The following is a 19,315-nucleotide window of genomic DNA, read 5'->3' as shown; positions in this document are numbered from 1 at the left end:
GAAGTTCTTCTTCATTCAAAAACTCCCTATCTCAACCCCAGAGTGATCACATTTTCCCTACTCACAGGGGTCAGGAGTGCATCTATTCTCCTCCAGCTCTGGTCAAGGGAGCACCTCTGCTCTGCCCACATTGGCTGGGAAAGCCAATGTCACTCAACAATAGGGACTTCTCTCAAGCGCGCAGTCCGCTCAGAAAGCGGAAAGCAGTGAACTTTCTGCCATAAATAATTAGCTCCGACCCACAGTCCACCATTAAATTAATAACCTACTTCCCACCCAAATTACAGTACAGACAGTCCCCCACCCAGCAATAAATAGCATTTACGTTTAATAAATATACCTATTTCATGCAACCGTCACTGCTATTAAACAATTCATATTCACATTTAATAAATAGACCTCATTCCCACCAAACAGCTCCACGTTCAATTAATATAAATAAAAGAAAATGGAATCTCCTTCACCCCACAAATAAAACCGCACCTATTAAATAGTTAGCCCCCACCTACACTCCACCATTAAATTATTAGCCTCCCACCCACCAACCCACTGTATATTAAGACCTCCAACTCAGTTCCATCACACATTATATTAAGACCTCTCCGTCCTTTCCCTCCCACATTATATTAAGAAACCCACCCCTTCCCCTCACATATTACAGTAAGATACCCCCTCCCTTCCCTCTGACAGAGGTTTTGACCATTAAGCTTATCAAGCAGAAGAAGTGTAAAGAACTGCTCACTAGTTTTGGTACCCAACATTTTATTCTTCCTTTGCACTGTTCCACCGCTAGTGTCCACTACACACATATCCTGAGTACACCTCAGTATTCGGGGGACCCTTTGGTCATGGATGCCACACCCATGCCATAGCCGAGGAGGAGAGCAACAGCAAATGGGGTACCACAATACATCATGGCATTATTATTTTATTATTATTATACTTTATCCCATCTAAGGGTTCCCACAGCAGCAGTAGGGTTCAGCATAACTTTTAATAATGTTCTATCTGTGCAGTTTAATACATAGTATTAATTATAGCAGCATTATATAGCCTCACACAGACTTCAACAACATGGCAGAATATGTAACCTCACACAGACTTCAACAACATGGCAGCTGGCAGAGCTGGCTTCCACAATGAGCTACCTGTACTGACAGGCTGTGGTACCATGTGAAGTGTTGGAGATTTTTTATACTAAATAATTTAGACAGTAAATGGGCAGCCTGCAGCTCTCTAACAGCTCTGGAACTACAAGTCCCAGCATCCCATGCTTATAATGATAAGTCTAATGTAGACTTACACACGACCATGAGAACAGTACGCTCGGTATGAGGATTTGTATATATAAACATGGAACTATTATAAAACAAATACAATTATGTGCTAAAGCTGAGGTGTAGCAGTAACTGATTAGGACGCATGCGTACAATGTCCCCAGGTGCGTCGGTGATCTGCGCATGTGCAGTCGGTTCTGGTCCCTGCCGTGCGCATGCGCGGAAGGTTCGCGAAAGTTCCCGAGCAGTGGCCGGTGATTTCCGGAAGGAGTGTGGTGTAGTCCGGGCGTCTGTCTGTCCTCTACCTGTCTCACATTGTGCTGCTCCTCATGTCCATGCTGTGCTACCACAGAGGCTGCGGCCAGCGCTACGACACAGACACCAACACCGAGGGTGAGCATGTCCTCCTGGGTCCCCTCCATAGCCTGTTATCTCCGTGCTGTGTGCCCCAACTGTAGCTTCTAATGACTGGGGTCATCATCCCACTACCATACCCCTAACAGTGTACCAGGGGGGGGGTCATCATCCCACTACCATACCTCTAACAGTGTACCAGGGGGCATCATCCCACTACCATACCCCTAACAGTGTACCAGGGGGTCATCATCCCACTACCATACCCCTAACTGTACCAGGGGGGGGTCATCATCCCTCTACCTTACCACCTAACAGTGTACCAGGGGGGGGGGGGCATCATCCCACTACCATACCCCTAACAGTGTACCAGGGGGGGGGGGGCATCATCCCACTACCATACCCCTAACAGTGTACCAGGGGGGGGTCATCATCCCACTACCATACCCCTAACAGTGTACCAGGGGGGTCATCATCCCACTACCATACCCCTAACAGTGTACCAGGGGGGTCATCATCCCACTACCATACCCCTAACAGTGTACCAGGGATCATCATCCTACTACCATACCCCTAACAGTGTACCAGGGGGCATCATCCCACTACCATACCCCTAACAGTGTACCAGGGGGCATCATCCCACTACCATACCCCTAACAGTGTACCAGGGGGCATCATCCCACTACCATACCCCTAACAGTGTACCAGGGGGCATCATCCCATTACCATACCCCTAACAGTGTACCAGGGGGGGGTCATCATCCCACTACCATACCCCTAACAGTGTACCAGGGGGGTCATCATCCCACTACCATACCCCTAACAGTGTACCAGGGGGGTCATCATCCCACTACCATACCCCTAACAGTGTACCAGGGGGGGGGCATCATCCCACTACCATACCCCTAACAGTGTACCAGGGGGGTCATCATCCTACTACCATACCCCTAACAGTGTACCAGGGGGGTCATCATCCCACTACCATACCCCTAACAGTGTACCAGAGGGGGCATCATCCCACTACCATACCCCTAACAGTGTACCAGGGGGCATCATCCCACTACCATACCCCTAACAGTGTACCAGGGGGCATCATCCCACTACCATATCCCTAACAGTGTACCAGGGGGCATCATCCCACTACCATATCCCTAACAGTGTACCAGGGGGGTCATCATCCTACTACCATACCCCTAACAGTGTACCAGGGGGGTCATCATCCCACTACCATACCCCTAACAGTGTACCAGGGGGGGCATCATCCCACTACCATACCCCTAACAGTGTACCAGGGGGCATCATCCCGCTACCATACCCCTAACAGTGTACCAGGGGGTGGTCATCATCCCACTACACAGACCTGTCTTGGGGAGTGTCCGCTCTATTTAACAGAATTTATTACTGGAGGGGTCAGTACTTCAGTACATATAATGCTCCTTAGGACTGTATTGTCTGCCTGACAGCAATTTAGACTGGAGTCAGGATCCCACAATTTTTTTTGTCATGGGGCCCAATTTAGATTGGATTTTTAGACCTGTGGTTGAGCTGTGAACTTTTTTTTTTTTTTTGCTTTCTTTTAATTATACTACTGTTGGCCATAAGCACATTATTGTTTATTAAAGTAAAACTATTAGGCATTTAGTTGGTTTGTTGGTTTTAGAAACTGTTAAAATATGATTCTTCATCATTTGTTTATATAGCACCATATTTTTTTGTAGCAATTGGAACTGTATAAAGCTGAGTACACATTACAAGAAAGTCTAACAATGCAATAGTTTTAGCGATTTTACCAATGATGGGGGGGGGGGGGGGAGAATACTGATCAGCATGCTGAATTATGTGTACACACAATACCCGTTCTACATGATTACCTTCAGATCTGTGCTTTTCATCTGTCATAACCATCGGCTGCAACTCGGAGGAACATGAGCCTTAGTCCAATGCTCCTCATGTGTTATTGGGCCAACTGGTTGTTTATTGTCTGATTGGCACGAAAATCAGCTGAAAACACAGTAGTGTGTACCCAGCCTAAAGGTTGGTAATAGGGTTACCCTGGGAGGTTAAGACGGTGGTTGAGGAATACTATAAGCTTGTCTGAAGAGGTGGGTTTTCAGAAAACGCTTGAAGGTTTGAAGACAAGAGGAAAGTCTTATTGTGCGAGGGAGGGAGTTCCACAAAGTGGGTTTTATTAGTTGGAAGTACACAATATTTTAATAAATCTTGCATTTCAATGGTGTCTCGCCATACATGGCACATTAACCTATGTTTTTAGAATGTTTCTACTTTAGAGGTCAGTCCTGGCAAGTGCAAGTACAGCCTGGAATTATTATAGCAGAAGGGTTTGAAACTTAATGTCCTTGAATTGTGATACCTTGCACCTCCATACTACTTTCTCATCAACCCCCTAAACACAATTTAGAAATGCGCAATTTGATGTTCTTTTCTATACGGTATTACCCCAATAAGTTATAGGTCCGAGATGTACGTCTATATATATATATATATGCTATGGTTTTAATGTGTTCTCCCCGTGTTTGCGTGTGTTTCCTTTGGGTGCTCCGGTTTCCTCCCACACTCCAAAAACATACTGGTAGGTTAATTGGCTGCTATTAAATTGCCCTTAGTCTCTCTCGGTCTGTGTGTGTGTAAGTTAGGGGATTTAGATTGTAAGCTCCAGTGGGGCAGGGACTGATGTGAGCGAGTTCTCTGTACAGCTCTGCGGAATTAGTGACGCTATATAAATAGATGATGAGGATCAATGGTCCGTTCGATCGAACTGGCCCCAAATCACATCTTGTTTGTATCCAAACACAGTCACCATCTGCATGGGTTCTATCAAATATTGATTAGGATGGACTGTAAATCTCGTTTGACAACGGCTATATCTGACTGTATGTGATCATCACACATCTGTACTAATGGGGCCCTGACAGATCCAGCTATTCATCCTGATCCAAACTTGTCAGAACTGGCCACATTTATCAACCCCAAAATGAAAACACACCTATCCTGTGTCACAGAACAGAACGATCACTTCAATTCAGTTTGCCACTTTAAAGCAGTGGAAGGGAGGGTGGGTGTGTGAATGGGAGAACCAATCAGAAGCGTCAATATATTGATTGTGGTTTGATTGGTCCTCCTGCTGAAATCTACCCTCTGCCCACATGTCCTGGTATTTGGCCAGGATTGTGGAAAGAACAACAATTCCACCGGGAATTACAGCTGTATGGAGTAGTACACAAGGGACCATCTGCGGTGGGAGGGGTTAATAAAATGTAAAGTGTAGATGGTAGAGCGGCTTAAAACTCATCCGTGACCTTATGTACATTGTTTCGGCTCAGTACAGCCTTCTATTTATGTATTTATTTATATATCTATATATAATTTTGTCAAATTCTAGCTTTGCTTGTTCTTTACTGAGCCAGGGATATGCATCCATCAATGTTAATAAAAATTAATCCAAATCCGTAGTTTTTAGGTGCCTAGACTACCTGTCTCTTAGAACGTGTCCATCCCTGTGTTAGGGCATTTATTAAAACCTTGCTTAGTGTTCCATTTAACCGCTTTCTATGTGTTCTAGATTCATGTACCTATCATCCCGGTGTCCCAGTCTTTCATGATGCTCTAAAGGTACGTGTGATACAATGTTATCATTGATGCCGGATTACTATAGAATGTAGCTGTGTTCTGACTTGTCTCTCTTTTATATAAACAGGGCTGGTCGTGCTGTAAGAGGCGGACGACAGATTTTTCAGATTTTCTTAGTATCGCAGTAAGTGTGGAGCTTTTTTTGCCTTATAGAAACGTTTTCATTGTTGATACTGGATGTTGGTACTGAGCAGGCTTTTATGTGCAGTCATGTTCTCATTCATGGAACCTTGTACTTCCGTTCTTTACAGGTACACTGTCATGTTACTTTTATGTATCCTTTATATTCCCTTTCATATAGAATAGGTGACATTATTGGTAAACACCATTCAGCCAATGACCAGTCCTTTAACTTCCTATTAATTGGACTCTATACTGGACTTATTTTCTGAGAAGACAGGCGGAGGTGATCTGTTATTACACAAGCTTAGAGTAGTGAACCAGTCTTAGTATTAGTAACTGTGAAGAGCTCTTGCCACTTACACGGCTTAGAGACAGGTGTTTTGTGGACTGAACTGACATTGGTGACAACTCACTAGGAACCAGAGACATCTCATTACCTGGTGTGTGTGGGGGTCGCTCTCAGTGCTGGGCAAAAATTCAACACCTCAGAGGGAGCCGATTTCAAATCTTTGCTTGTGCTGAGCTGAAATGTTCAAGCAATGCAGCACTAATTTATAATGTATATTCATTACAATGGGGCCTACTAGGAACAATAAAGGATAGCTAAGAAATTGACGAGGAACTAGTGATATAACTGACAACTTCTACATTTGTAGACTGCTTTCTGCTGACTAGATGATCAACCCACTGTATGGCTGCTTCAGTTGTGTAGGTGAGAGGTACACTTTAAATACCGTAATTTGGCACCAGGTGCTTGAGTTCATTCCCCCCCCCTCAGCAGGATATACGACTGTTGACCAACTGATGAGGAGTATCTCAGAAATGTTTTGGGTTCCAGTAAAACTTATTTCTGGTTGGAGGTTTTTTTTTTTTGTGAGACCAAAAAAATATGCCCGTCAGTTAGGCTGGGCACACACTACAGAAAATTTCTCCTCATGCGACATAGAGATCTATGGACGCTGTTGGTCCTGAGTGCATACACACTGCAGAGGTGGAACGCCATTGTTCCATCGCTGAACGAGATTTTTCGTCTGGTTTCAAAATCCAATGAAACGATACAATGAGCTTGGAACGATAATCGTTCATCATTGGACCGTACACACTAATGTGATATCGGCCCAAGCGGTCGTTTATTGTGTGATTGGCCCAATAATCAGCTGAAAACCCTGTAATGTAACCAGCCTTACATTAGTGAGTGGGTGGATTTCAGTAATCTGAATTAGTTTACAATGCTGCATTAATGACTGCTGAGATCTTAGATTAATGAAAGATACCATAAAATACAGTCCCTGCCACCACCTGGCTGTATGTTTGCCAATATTATATCTGATAGTGTGTCTTAATTACAGTGGCCTTGATACTGCACTAGCAGAGAAGTAGAGGGGGTTGGCATTGAAACTCCTTTTGTCAATGGAAAGAGCCACCTATTTTACTCAATTCACCTGTCTACAAGTTTGCTTAAAGGATAGTTGCACTGTAAGACTCCTTACATTTGCATTTGTCTCCTTAAACTCATTAGATAATACAACTTTTTGGAGTACCTCTTTGAATTTAAAGTAGGATTCTTGCCTGAAATTGCCTGTTGGTAACTCAAAAATGCACTATTGCTGACTTTTTATAGATTGGTAGTGAATTCCTGACTTACTTTTAAAATATATGTAACCATGGTAGCGGATGGCTGAGTCCATGGATTGTTTCTATGGTTACAGTTGTTGCTAAGGATGATCAGTCACTCACGACCTATCTGTCAAAGGCAGCTACAGTGTGTTTTTGCATTTTCAAAAGCTAGTTTTAGGCAGAAGTCCTATTTCAGAAGTTATTCCAGTAGATTATTGTACCCAGCATAATGTGTTTAATTAGGCAAAATAATTTTGGAGTGGATGTCTCCTTTTAATAAATCGGCTTTGCCCGTTTGCTTCACATGTCCATTCTATGATGGAATCCAGTTAGTAGAGGATAAACTCTCTTTGCTATGGAGATCATCTCGTACAAGCAGCCTGCTAATGGTTTGGCTTAACAAAGTTTTTTTGGGGCTGCTTGTAGGGCTGCACAAAGGGGCTACATAGCAATGAAAAACCCCCAGAACCTGTGAAGCCTGAGGTGAAGACCACGTCTGAAAGAAAAGAGGGGGTGGACTCAAAGCCCAAATTCAATGAGCACATTATACAAGCACCAAAGCCTGTGGAATGCATAAAGCGGCCCAGGTGAGTGGAGAGAAGGGTCTGGATGTATAGTGAACTGATGAAGATCAAATGAGTTTATCCTCCAGTTTGTATGATGTCTGTATTGTAAAGTGTTCAGTAATATGCAGCATACACTGATAACTGACTGTGGGATGTGATTAGTGATATATATTAATGTCTAGAAAAGCATTATTAGGACATAATCAGTGTTATTACAGCTATGAAGGTCTGTCAGGATAAAAAAATTAATTCCTTCATTTTAAACTATTGGCTTATTGATCTGTATAGGACTTTTTAAATGTTTCTCAGGTTGAGTTATTGAGTGTTTAATTCGCATGTTGGAATATTACATCCTAGATTACTGGTTGATTAGGACCTTTTCACGAAAACAGCTTGTGACATAAAGCCTGAAAAGGGGCATTTACTTATATATGGAGATTTCGTTTTAGGGTGATTATAGGTTTGGAACATGGGCAGGGGGTCATCTTATCTTGTTAAATGTATCGGTTCTAAGCAGTTAAGGCATCCCTTATATTCCAACGTATGGATCTGTGTTCTGTTTGAAGAGTAAGTGGGTAACTCTTTAAAAATCTGCTTTATTTTAGTCATACAATAATCCCATAGTCTTTATACAGGTTTTTTTTTTAATCAAAATGAGAAATTGTTCTTTTTATTTTATCTTTTTAATAAATCCTCCTACATGCACCTTACCAAGTCCCTTTTTTAGTTCACCTGTTTGCATATATTTCAGTGCGGATGAGCCTTTGACTTCCTTACAGTTAAAGGTATCAGCATCTTTGAAGCAAGCCCTTGATAAATTGAAACTTTCATCAGAAGAAGATCAGACAATAGCAGGTATTTAGTACTCCGATGAAGAGTAACATGACTGTAGTGGGTTGAAGGAATCGCACACACTCACTATTTAAAACTGTTTCTTAAACTTATGAGATTGGGTACTACAACTTGGTTTCCTGGAATAACTTCTGAAACTTAAAATAGAACATAACCTGAAATTGCCTGTTGGTAACTAAAAAATGTACTGTTGCTGCATTTTGACAGTGAATTGTATGTGTATATTTTCTTGACACAAAGTCAAATGTTTGACATTGTTAACATTTCCTATGTAGCAGGGTATGAGCTACTGTTCTGTTGCCAGTAGTTTGTGGGCTACAAGAGGCTGCCCTTCAATAGGTTTACAGACAGGAAACTTCTTGTGTATCCGTCCCTCCAATGATCACAACTTTATCTTAAAAAGATTCAGCCCTTATAAGTGCTTGACATTTATTGCATATATATTTATGGATGTTACTTTCCTTTTTTATTTAAAGTAATTTGTTTTAATATCAATTGTGAATATTGTCCCTACCCATTATCTGGTTATTGCTGCTTCTGGACTTTCTGATATTTGTCATTCGCAGTGAATGCAGTTATTTGTGACCCTGCTAATGAAGCATCTATAAAAAGCATCAGCTAGAGAAGAGACATGGAAAAATACATTCTTTCCAAATACTCTCTGGCTTAATCTATTGAGTTGAGCTGAACAAGACAAGCGCTGCTGACAAATGCCGTATGCACACGGAGCACTGACTTCATTGACTGACACCAATACACTTTATATACTAACAGAGCATGTTGTTTATCACTCTGAGACTGCAGTTACACACTGCGCTGACATCTTCATCTAGGATTTATGTTCAACAAATTACTTTTAAGTGCTTATGTTTATATAAATAACAATGCCGACGGGGAAATTTTCTCAAACAATTTTTTGTTTCTTCCCTTTTGCATGTAGATGAAGACACAGGAGAAATAAAAATCGGAACCTCTTGTAAAAATAGTGGATGCACTAAGGTATGCTTTAAATATTGGTTGAGCCACACTGCCCTCTCCAACCTGCATGTGTACAGCTGTAGGGAGGATTAGTGCTGCCTCGACAAGTACCATGCAAACATTGAAATGATTAATTACATTATGAGACAACAATCCGTTCAGTTCAATGACTGTGTTCCGTCAGTCACTAGGGTACTGTCACTAGCACTATAATGAATATGTCTGAGATCTGCTGACAGTGCACTCTTAATATATTTGCTGTGTGGTTTTTCCACAGGCCTATGCTGGACCACAGAGTAACGAAGAGGTTTGTCAGTACCATAAAGGTGTGCCTATCTTCCATGAAGGGTATGTGCAAACTCCCAGTTTGTTAATAATTTGCAGAGTGAGCTCTTTCAGGATCAAGTCCCTGTACTTCAGTTTCTTGCTACCAATGAAATTACTAAGCGACAAGTAGGAACCAGAATCTGGTAAAAATAAAGATTCATTTTGTGAGGCCAAAGGTTAATGTGGAACCAAGCCTGAGAAATTATATAGATATATCGTAGAAGAGAGGGAGACGCTAGGACTGTACAGCTGATGGATGGATGTGCTTCTTTCACATTGATTTTTACAACGGGTTTCAAAGACAGTATTTTTAGTTATTGGGTTTAGTTGCAGTTAGTTGTTCCTTATTATTAAAGGATTTTTCCACCTAAAGTTGGGCAATACATAGTGAAAGTATAGTACTTACCTCTGCTGACTGTTCAGTCGCGGTACCTTGATGCTAAGCAGATGAAATCTCCGCATTAGTCATCCTACCCCGTCGATGCATTACCTATAAACAGGTGCCAGTGGTACAGAGAGCCTGCACTTGATTGGACATTGGAGGAGAATGCTCCCGTTTTGCTGTGAACTACTCCATTTATTTTTAACTTAGTGGGGAAAGTTTTTGTTCTCTACTGTTGTTGTTTTCCATTTGTGTATTGTATATTGTATTGTATATAAGTTACTTCAGTTTTTCTACTTGAACTTTGCTAGGATGAAATATTGGAGCTGCTGTAAAAGGAAAACGTCTGATTTTAATACATTTCTGTCTCAAGAAGGATGTCTAAAGGGCACACATTTATGGGTCAAGAAAGATGATGTAAGTAGAAGTTATGTTTTTTAATCCCTCCATGCAAAATGATGTTTAGAAACTTGTGAATATCATGACAGAGATGCGGCGATTGCCCTCCTATGTGACCCCGTCACTGAGCTGTGATTGTCTGTGACAACCGGTGGGTGCTACAATATGCCAGAGACCTTTAGTTCATGGACCCCTCAATCTGTAGATGTGGAATTCAAAATGGAACGTTGTGCTGACGTAGGACCCTCTGGTCACATGGTCTCCCAGTGATGTCATCAGTCAGGGTTTCCTCTCGGTGGCTGAACATACCGACAGAGAGATTAGTAATGGCTATCGGCACAGTTTACATTGGATCCACTGAATTGGTAATAAAAAATAGGGGAGATCTATTTGGATCTCTGATTTGAAGGGGCGCACCTGGTTACAGTTATCCCTGTTTCTGCCTCTCCTGGGGCCTTGTGTAAGATATACTTGATATCCCTGTTTTTAGAAAAACTAGAGAAACGCATTACAGGGTCATTTTCTGGTAACGCCCTAAACTGGTGAAAGAAACCATGGGGAAAATGACGGCAAACTCTATTTCAATATTATCCCAAAAAAAAACTAACTTTTTTTTTTTTTTTTTTTTTTTTAATGTAAATGTTTATTTTTTAGTTGTCCTTTCTCGGTCTGCAATACAGTGCGCCCTCTTCTGTCTTTAAACCACTACAAAGCCTGTCTTTCTCCTCCCTGTTCTTTCTGAGATGTTCCAGCAGATCACATGGAAGAGACAGATCAAATGTTTTGGCTTTTTGTTTTACAGGGTAAAAAGGTGGTTCCATGTAGACACGACTGGCACCAGACCGGCAGCGGGGTCACCATCTCCATCTATGCGAAAAACTCCGTCCCCGAGCTCAGTTACGTAGAGGCCAATAGCACCGTGGTGAGTGTAACCATGCTTGTGTTGAGGATGACCATTGCCAGAGTTAAAATTGTTTTTGTGACTGTTTCTATCTTTGTCGTATTTTATATAGCACAGATTGAATTATTTGTCATCTTGGGGACATTCTTGTTGTTTCTCGATTTGCTTTATAGGACTTTGCTTTGTATAAAATATGTTCATGTATAAGAGTTTTCTGAAAGCAATAAGACGCCTGCAGTGATCTCAGACACCCACTTGTTGCTGCTCGTCAGTCTGGAGAGGGTTATAAGGGGATTTCTAAACTATTTAAAATCTGTTATTCTGTATTGAGAGAGAATATTTACAAATGGAGAACAATGAAGAGAGCATCTGTCCTTCATACTAGTACATGCATTATTTTTTTTGTTTTCTAGATTAATATTCAGATAGTGTTTGATGGAGAGAAGGAATTTCAACAGAACCTACAGTTGTGGGGGGTAAGTGCATTATCTCACCTGTCTAATGAATGCTACATGTATGTAATGTCTTGCATGTTCTAATCCTTTATTTATGAATGGATAAGATCTTTGTTGCGGGATAGAAAGCAGAGTTATAGTAAGTGGATTCACAGGAGGGAAAGGTTACCAGTGGAGTACTCTGGGAATCCATACTTGGACAAGTGCTTTTTAATATCTTTTTTTGGTCTTGGTATTGAAGGAAAAGTATGCCTTGACACAAAGATATGCAACAAGGTAGACACACCAGGAGGGGTAAAACAAATGATTGATGATCTAGGTAGACTAGAGGAAGGGTCAAGAGAGTGGCAGCTACAGTTTAATGCCCAAAAAAATGCCAAATCATGCACTTGGGTCTCAAAAACCCAAAGGCTAAATATAGTATTAATGGCACTATAATGAAAACTACTGAGGAGGAAAGGAATCTGGGAGTCACTGTTTCAGGTGACTTAAAGACAGGTAAGCAATGAGAAAGGCAAGTCCAATGCTTGGTTACATAGGGGGAGGAATTAGTAGCAGAAAGAAAGAAGTAATAATACCACTGTATAGGTCATTGGTACGATCTCATCTAGAATACTGTGTTCAGTTCTGGAGGCCATATCTCCAAAAGGATATCAATACATTAGAGACTGTACAAAGAAGGGTAACTAAAATGGTGCATGGCCTACAGCACAAAACGTACCTGGAAAGACTAAAAGATCTTAATATGTATAGTTTGGAGCAGAGAAGGGAAAGGGGGGACATGATAGAAACTTTCAAATATATCAAGGGTTTGAACAAGGTACAGGAGGAAATCATTCTTCTAAGGAAGAGAAGTATGAGAACACGAGGACATGCGCTGACACTGGGGGGGGAGTAGATTCAGAGGAAATATGGTGAATAACTAAGTGGTATAGCCTCCCATCAGAGGTGGTAGAGGCTAATACAGTAGATCGATTTTAACATGCCTGGGATAGACGTACGGTTCTTATCTGCCGTCAAATTCTATGTTTCTATGACTTTTATTTGCTTCTGAAAGAAAGGAAATGAAATGCATGTTCTTTTAATAATTTAATGTCTTACACTGATGATCCTTTTACGTTTTTTTACAGGTTATCGACGTTCAAAAAAGTTACGTGAATTTAACAGCAACAAAAGTGGAGATTTTCATGAAAAAGTCTGAGCCCATGACCTGGGCGAGGCTAGAGCTACCTCAGACAGTGGTGCCACCGCCGGATAACCGTACGGGCACGCAGGACTGACCACAGTGATGTGAACTAGTATTAGAAATGGAGGTGATTTGTTCCAATAGTAGTGTTTTACTCCACAAGATTTGTTTCAAATTTGGCAATATTATTACTTCCTAATAATATTGTCCACTTGTAGTCTACCGCTGATGTGAGTCTGTTCTGTTCTTCAGCATCAGTCACATGACCGAGAAAGGTTCTGTCTGTTTACAGTCTAACACTGTAACGTCCGAAATACTGTTCTTTGAGGTCACATTTATACTGTTCCATTCCGTTTGAAAGTGAAATTCATAAAACTGTTCACAACTGTTCATTGATTTTGTTTTTTTTTATGCTAGATTTACACATGTATCTTTGGTGCAAATCTGTAACTACTCATAAGCCTTAGAGAATGTGTTAATAAGCTGTATTTTGTATTGTCACACAATATACCGTTATAATGTGTATGGAAGACTTTTATAATTCTCCTTAATTTTGTCATGTTCGTCAATAAAGTTGACATCTTGGGCGGCTGCATGCTTACTGACCTATGACCTTTTTGAAAGTCAAACCTTTCCGAGTAGCTAGCTTAGCGGTGCTTCAGAACTTAGTTATTTAGGCATTATTCCACTCTCCTATCTGCTATTGAACTACATCTCCCAGCATTCAGTGCCGCTTTGATCCTCCTGGTGGCTGTTTTCTATTGCATATGGTTAAGAAGGAGGTCGTCAGACTAAATAGGGTGACATAGAAGGGTTTGTGGCATCAGCAACACACCTGTGTGGTTTTATACAGGGTGTTGGGTGGTCTCTGACTTGTGTCTGACAGGTTTACATTTTGGGGCTCCAAATGATTTGTTTGTTTCTCCAAGAGAAGTTACTTTTATGTTTCTGATTAACTCGTATTTCTGTATATGTGCATGCTGTACATTGCGGCTAATGTCAGAAATACATTGAAATTGGCTGATAATGCCAACTTTAGACAACTTTCTGACATTATCCGTTACGTATGTATGTATGTAATATAATTTATTTTCCCCCAGCACCTGTACTGCTATATCGTAATCAATATATGTTCAACCAGTCTCGCCCTTCCTCCCATTATTCATTTTCTATCACCTTTATATGTAATTTAATTACTCCCTTCCCATGTAGTACAATCCCATGAAGTATAGTGCTTCTTTCATAATGGACTGTCTGTGAAATACATTAATGTATTCGTGTAGTCTTTCACCATTTATATTTTTCATGCTGTTGTATTTTTCATTTCAACATACGGTTCATATGTAGCCATTTTGACTAGGATTACATTTTCTTAACGCCTATTTCTAGGGTAATAGTGATTTTGAAATGCAAAACCAGGACGCGTATGTGCTGTGAAGATGTTTCGGGCCACAAGATCCACCCCACACTTGTTCCTTATGGATGGCAAATAAGGAAGAAAAAAATGATCCAAACCTCACTTACATTGTTAATCTGGACTCATCAGGAGTTTGCATTATGGGAAAATAAGCATTGTGAGTTACAGTAGGATATTGGTGGGTGGGTAGCAGTCGTCCCAGTGAGATGTCCCCTGGGGCCCCCAGCTCTGTGCTCTGACTTGTTCTCTGCTTTATAAGCAGGCAATGACACAATCTACCGTCAGAGTGGCTTCTGTGTCATGTGACCTCTGCACACCCTTTTGGTAGGTCATGCAGCACATCCAATCAGAAGAGGAGGAGTAGTTAGTGCAGTGCATTCTGCATTGTGTGCTTTCCCTCTGCGGGCTCCGGACCAAAGGTAAGTATCTTTTACTAAAGTCACTAGATTAGTTAGTGAGGAGCTCTGAGAGGCATGTGGAGGAGTTTTGGAGTACATGGTGGATCTGAAGGCATGTGTGGAGCATTTTATGGCATGTGGTGGAACTTTTGCGCAAATGACTGGCATTTTTGGGCATGGAGATTCTGGGGCCGTTTTTTAATTCTTGAAATTAAGACTAAAGTGGCACTTGAGGTAACTTGGGTTGCAGTAGGGGGTTGATTTTTTTTGTTATTGTACATTGATGACTTTGGATCTCACTTTGTATGCTGGTAATATTTGCAGGAGTTTTTACACATTTTAGCATCACTTCTGCATTTTTATTTTAACATTTTGTGTTTATAGCGCTATGTTTGAGTCACATGTTCTGTATAGAATGTACATCCTATGTTCAAATGTTGACATTCATAAAGTTTCATATGTGAACCATTGACTGCTTATGTATTGCTGCAGAATGCCTATTTAAACCTTTGTTATCTATTAGTCTATAGATTATGCCTGTTTGAATATTGTATATGCTGTTGCAGGAAGAATCTAAATATATAATATTGATAGAGCAGGAATAACACCATTGTATGTCATCTCTATTTCACTGCGTTATTTTCTTGTCTTCCGACTCTATATTCCTAAAATACAATTTTCATTTTTAAAAATACAGAGTCATGTCTTAATCTACGTACAGGCTTTAAATGTGATGAATATTTCTTTTTGTGCACTGTTTAAATGGATTATGCTCTGAGTTTAGAATTATAAATCTTTATAAAGCCACTTACAAACACCCCATGTTCTTTGCATGAATTCTGCTATTAGTAATAGTCTCAGTTTATAATAACAGTCTTTATTTCCATGTACATGGGCTTTGAAATGACTTTGGTGCACTTTGTCTTAAAGTTTGAAATAGCTGCTCTTTTTTCCACTTTAGTACATAAAATGTACTGTATGCTTTTTTTTTTTAATGCGGTAGATATGCAATCGTTCATTTTTATTTTTCCAGTAAACCTTAGGATTTTGTATTGCATACTATTAAGTAAGACTATTTTACTTTTGGACTTTAATAAAATATTATAGTGGAAAATATATCTGCAATCGGCGATCTAAATTTCTCTCTTAAAGCACAAAAAATGTCACAAAATACAATCTGTCTGGAAAATAATTTAATTGGAATGTTATTGCTTTGTCTACGGGGCACAAATGTCTGAAGTTTATGCTTTATAGCTTTGAAGCTTTTTATGACAAGTTTGTTCGGGTTTTTTTGTTTTTTTTAGATTTTTGATTTATTTTAGTTGTAAATAGTAGTTTTGTTTTTAGGAGGAAATACTCTTTATAGTAATCAACATATAAAAGAATATTTGAGGAAACATAAAAAATTTTAAAAAGATTTTGTGTTTTATAGTGTTCGGATCCAGCAACTTCCTGATATTTTCTTTTTAAAGCCCATGCCCCAGAATTGGGTTCATGAAGAACTTAATGTATATGGATATCATTAGTACAGCACAACACCCCTCTATAAAGGCGATGGGCAATAAGTTGGCATGCAGCCCTCCGAGCCTTCACCCGCCTGCTTTATTGTCAAATGTGTTTGTTATAGTGTGTAACACTTGTTTAAAATGCTTGCTGATATGTTACTACCGATTGGCGACTCTTTCTTTGTTTAAATATATTTTAACTTATTACTCAGATTAAGGGTGATGTGTGGCCCTTTTGAAGGCTAGAGGACCACCGCTGTGGCCCCTGACGTGAATCTGGTTGCTCATCACTCTCTAAAATCATGCTATATATTTACTTGTAAGCCGCCACAGATTCAGTGGTGCTGGATACAGAAGCAAATTACAAATAGATGAGGTGATACACTAGAACAGATGAGTGTGAGTAGTGGAGACTTGCAAAGAATGTAGCAAAAGACATGACAGGACATAGAAGGGTGTCGGACAGTACAGAGTACACTGCCTGTAGGAGCTTACATTCTAGAGGGAGGGGTGGTGAGACGGTAGGACCAACTGAGATAGAATGGAGATGGTGGGTAAAAGAAGAGGAGGTGATGGATAAGAAGGTCAGGGGGTGGTAGGATAGGTGAGCTTTGAGTGAACGTTTGAAGGATTGTAGTTTGGGGGAGTGTTGAGTTAGGTGTGGTAGGGAGATTGAATGATGGGAGGCAGCATGGCAGAAATCTTGGAGGCGAGCATGGGAGCAGGTAAAGGGAAGTGAATTGAAGCCGTCAGAGGTAGAGCTGAGTGGCCGGGTAGGTATGAACCTTGAGACAAGGTCAGATATATGGGGGAGAAGTGTTAGTAAGGGCTTTGTAAATGAGGGATTTACACAGAGGAGTAGAGGAAAAGGAGCAATGGCAGATGAGCCTAGCCGCAGCATTCTGGATTGATTGAAGGTCAGAAAGATGATTCTGGAAGGCCAGTGAGAAGGAGGTTGCTGTAGTTGAGATGAGAAATGAGCGAATGGACCAGGATTTTGGTTGCCTCCTGAGCGCAAGGAACGGACTTTAGTGATGTTATGGAAGAGGAAATGGCAGAATTTGGTGAGGGACTGGATATGATGGATAAAGGAGAGGGCAGCGTTGAGGGTGACTTCTAAGGCAACGGGCTTTGGTGACAGAAGTGAGAGTTATATTAATGTAGAGGGAAGTATTGGGAGGGATAGCAACTTGGGCAGGAGCAAAGATGATGAGCTTGGATTTGAGTATGATGTGTTTGAGAAAGCGTTGTGATATATAGCAGAGACAGCTGGATGCTTGGGATAGGAAGGAGGGAAGAGAGGTCAGGGGAGATAAATTTGTGGGGCAAGAGCGTAGATGTGGTATTGGATTGAATAAGTTTGCATAGAGAGCTGGTATAGAGAGAAGAGCAGAGGGCCAAGGACAGAGACTTGGGCGACTCCAATAAGAAGAGGAGGGAGGAAGAGTCTGAAGCAGACACACTAAAGGAGTGGCCAGAGAGGTAGGAGGCAACCAGGAGAGAACCGTTTTGCAAAGACCTAGGTAGTAAAAGAGAAGAGCATGATCGACTGTCAGAAGCAGCAGAGAGGTTGCTGAGTACAAGAAGGGAGAAGTGACCTTTGGACTTAGCTGAGATCACATCGTATGATCACATCGTAGATTATCGTATGTTACTGTAATGTGGTCAGTTTCAGGTGAGTGAAGGGGATGTAAGCCAGACTGGAGAGGGTCATGAAGAGAGAAAGTGGGTCAGATGATTGAAGACAAGTCGTTTGAGAATAAGCACAGGGGCGCAAATATACGGGGTGATGGTTGGAGAGAGACTATGGGTCAAGGGAGGGTTTCTTGAGAATAGGGGAGATGAGAGCATGTTTCAAGGCCTCAGAGGCTCCCACCATGCAGCAACATTGCTGTGTCTTATGGGGTAACATTGATCAGTCCAGTTTTTCCTCTAATCCGGTCTGTGTCTTATTTGCAGGCATGTACACTGGAATTGGCATCCAATGACGGACTATATTGCAAATAAGTCAGATGTAGTTTTTCATAGGAGCACAGTACACCTGTACTTTCTCTATGCAAGGATATTCAGAGGAAGAGTGGTGGAAACAGGAGCCTGCAGGACTCCATTCAGTGTAATTAATACTAGTGCACAGAGCAGGACTCTTCTTGGTATCTGGTTCAATCAAAACACCATGGTCTTGCTCATAAGCCATTCACAACTTTGCATACAGTGGATGTTGCCAACTTCAGATCACATACAAGAGCCATGGGACTTGGTATGAGGGTCTTGCACTACTTCCTAAAACATAGGTTACATTTATGATGGACTTGACAATGTTCCTGGGGATATTAAATCTATTTGTCATCTTATCCTTCCCCTGGTTTGGTGTTTTCAATAAACTTTGCTCAGATCTGAGAAAGCTCTTTGGAAATGCATTAACCAACTATTGGACTTCTCACAGACAGGTGTCTTTATTTTGAAATCCAATTGAACCTCTTTACCTGCAGACAGATGGACTATAGTCAATAGATTGTTCCGTTGTCTTCAGAAGTCATCAGGGGTCATTTGGGTGTATCTAGACAAAAAAGTGGTGAATACTTATGTAATCCCAAACAAATCTATTTGGATTCCATGATGAAAGAAAATAAAATGTGACAAGGAGTAAATACATTTTATAGAGCTCTTAATGACTGTATATTGAATGTGCGCTGCTTAAGCTACACCTCCCCTTCCCACAGGCTAGGATGTAGCTAGTTTTCCTGGAGATTGGCCAGTTCTGTAATAAACAACCGTCAAATTTTCTCTCTTCAACCAATGTTTAATGGTAGCAGAGTAGGGTTGTAAGTGGGAGGACCAATCAAAAGCAACAATCTTTCCTGTCTGTGTTTGATCGAGGTGCATCCTGCTGATGTGCCCCCACCATGCAGATCGACAGTCCCGTCAGTGAC

The 19,315-nt window shown here is 41.1% G+C and overlaps 1 protein-coding gene across 1 annotated transcript; it reads left to right on the top strand.

The window, feature by feature from the left end:
* The first annotated feature begins 1,484 nt into the window (after positions 1 to 1,484).
* CHORDC1 (cysteine and histidine rich domain containing 1) lies at positions 1,485 to 13,657 on the top strand. Its single transcript, XM_075198715.1, has 11 exons — positions 1,485 to 1,670; positions 5,212 to 5,261; positions 5,347 to 5,403; positions 7,446 to 7,606; positions 8,337 to 8,440; positions 9,378 to 9,436; positions 9,693 to 9,763; positions 10,436 to 10,541; positions 11,326 to 11,445; positions 11,838 to 11,900; positions 13,010 to 13,657. The coding sequence occupies exons 1-11, from the start codon at positions 1,607 to 1,609 to the stop codon at positions 13,157 to 13,159; spliced, it is 1,005 nt and encodes a 334-aa protein (XP_075054816.1). The 5' UTR covers positions 1,485 to 1,606; the 3' UTR covers positions 13,160 to 13,657.
* The last annotated feature ends 5,658 nt before the right edge of the window (positions 13,658 to 19,315 follow it).

This window comes from Mixophyes fleayi, chromosome 2 (assembly GCF_038048845.1).
Source record: "Mixophyes fleayi isolate aMixFle1 chromosome 2, aMixFle1.hap1, whole genome shotgun sequence".
Classification (NCBI taxonomy): Eukaryota; Metazoa; Chordata; class Amphibia; order Anura; family Limnodynastidae; genus Mixophyes; species Mixophyes fleayi.
The sequence above is the reverse complement of the archived record's forward strand: the minus strand, read 5'-3'. Positions and strand labels throughout refer to the sequence as shown.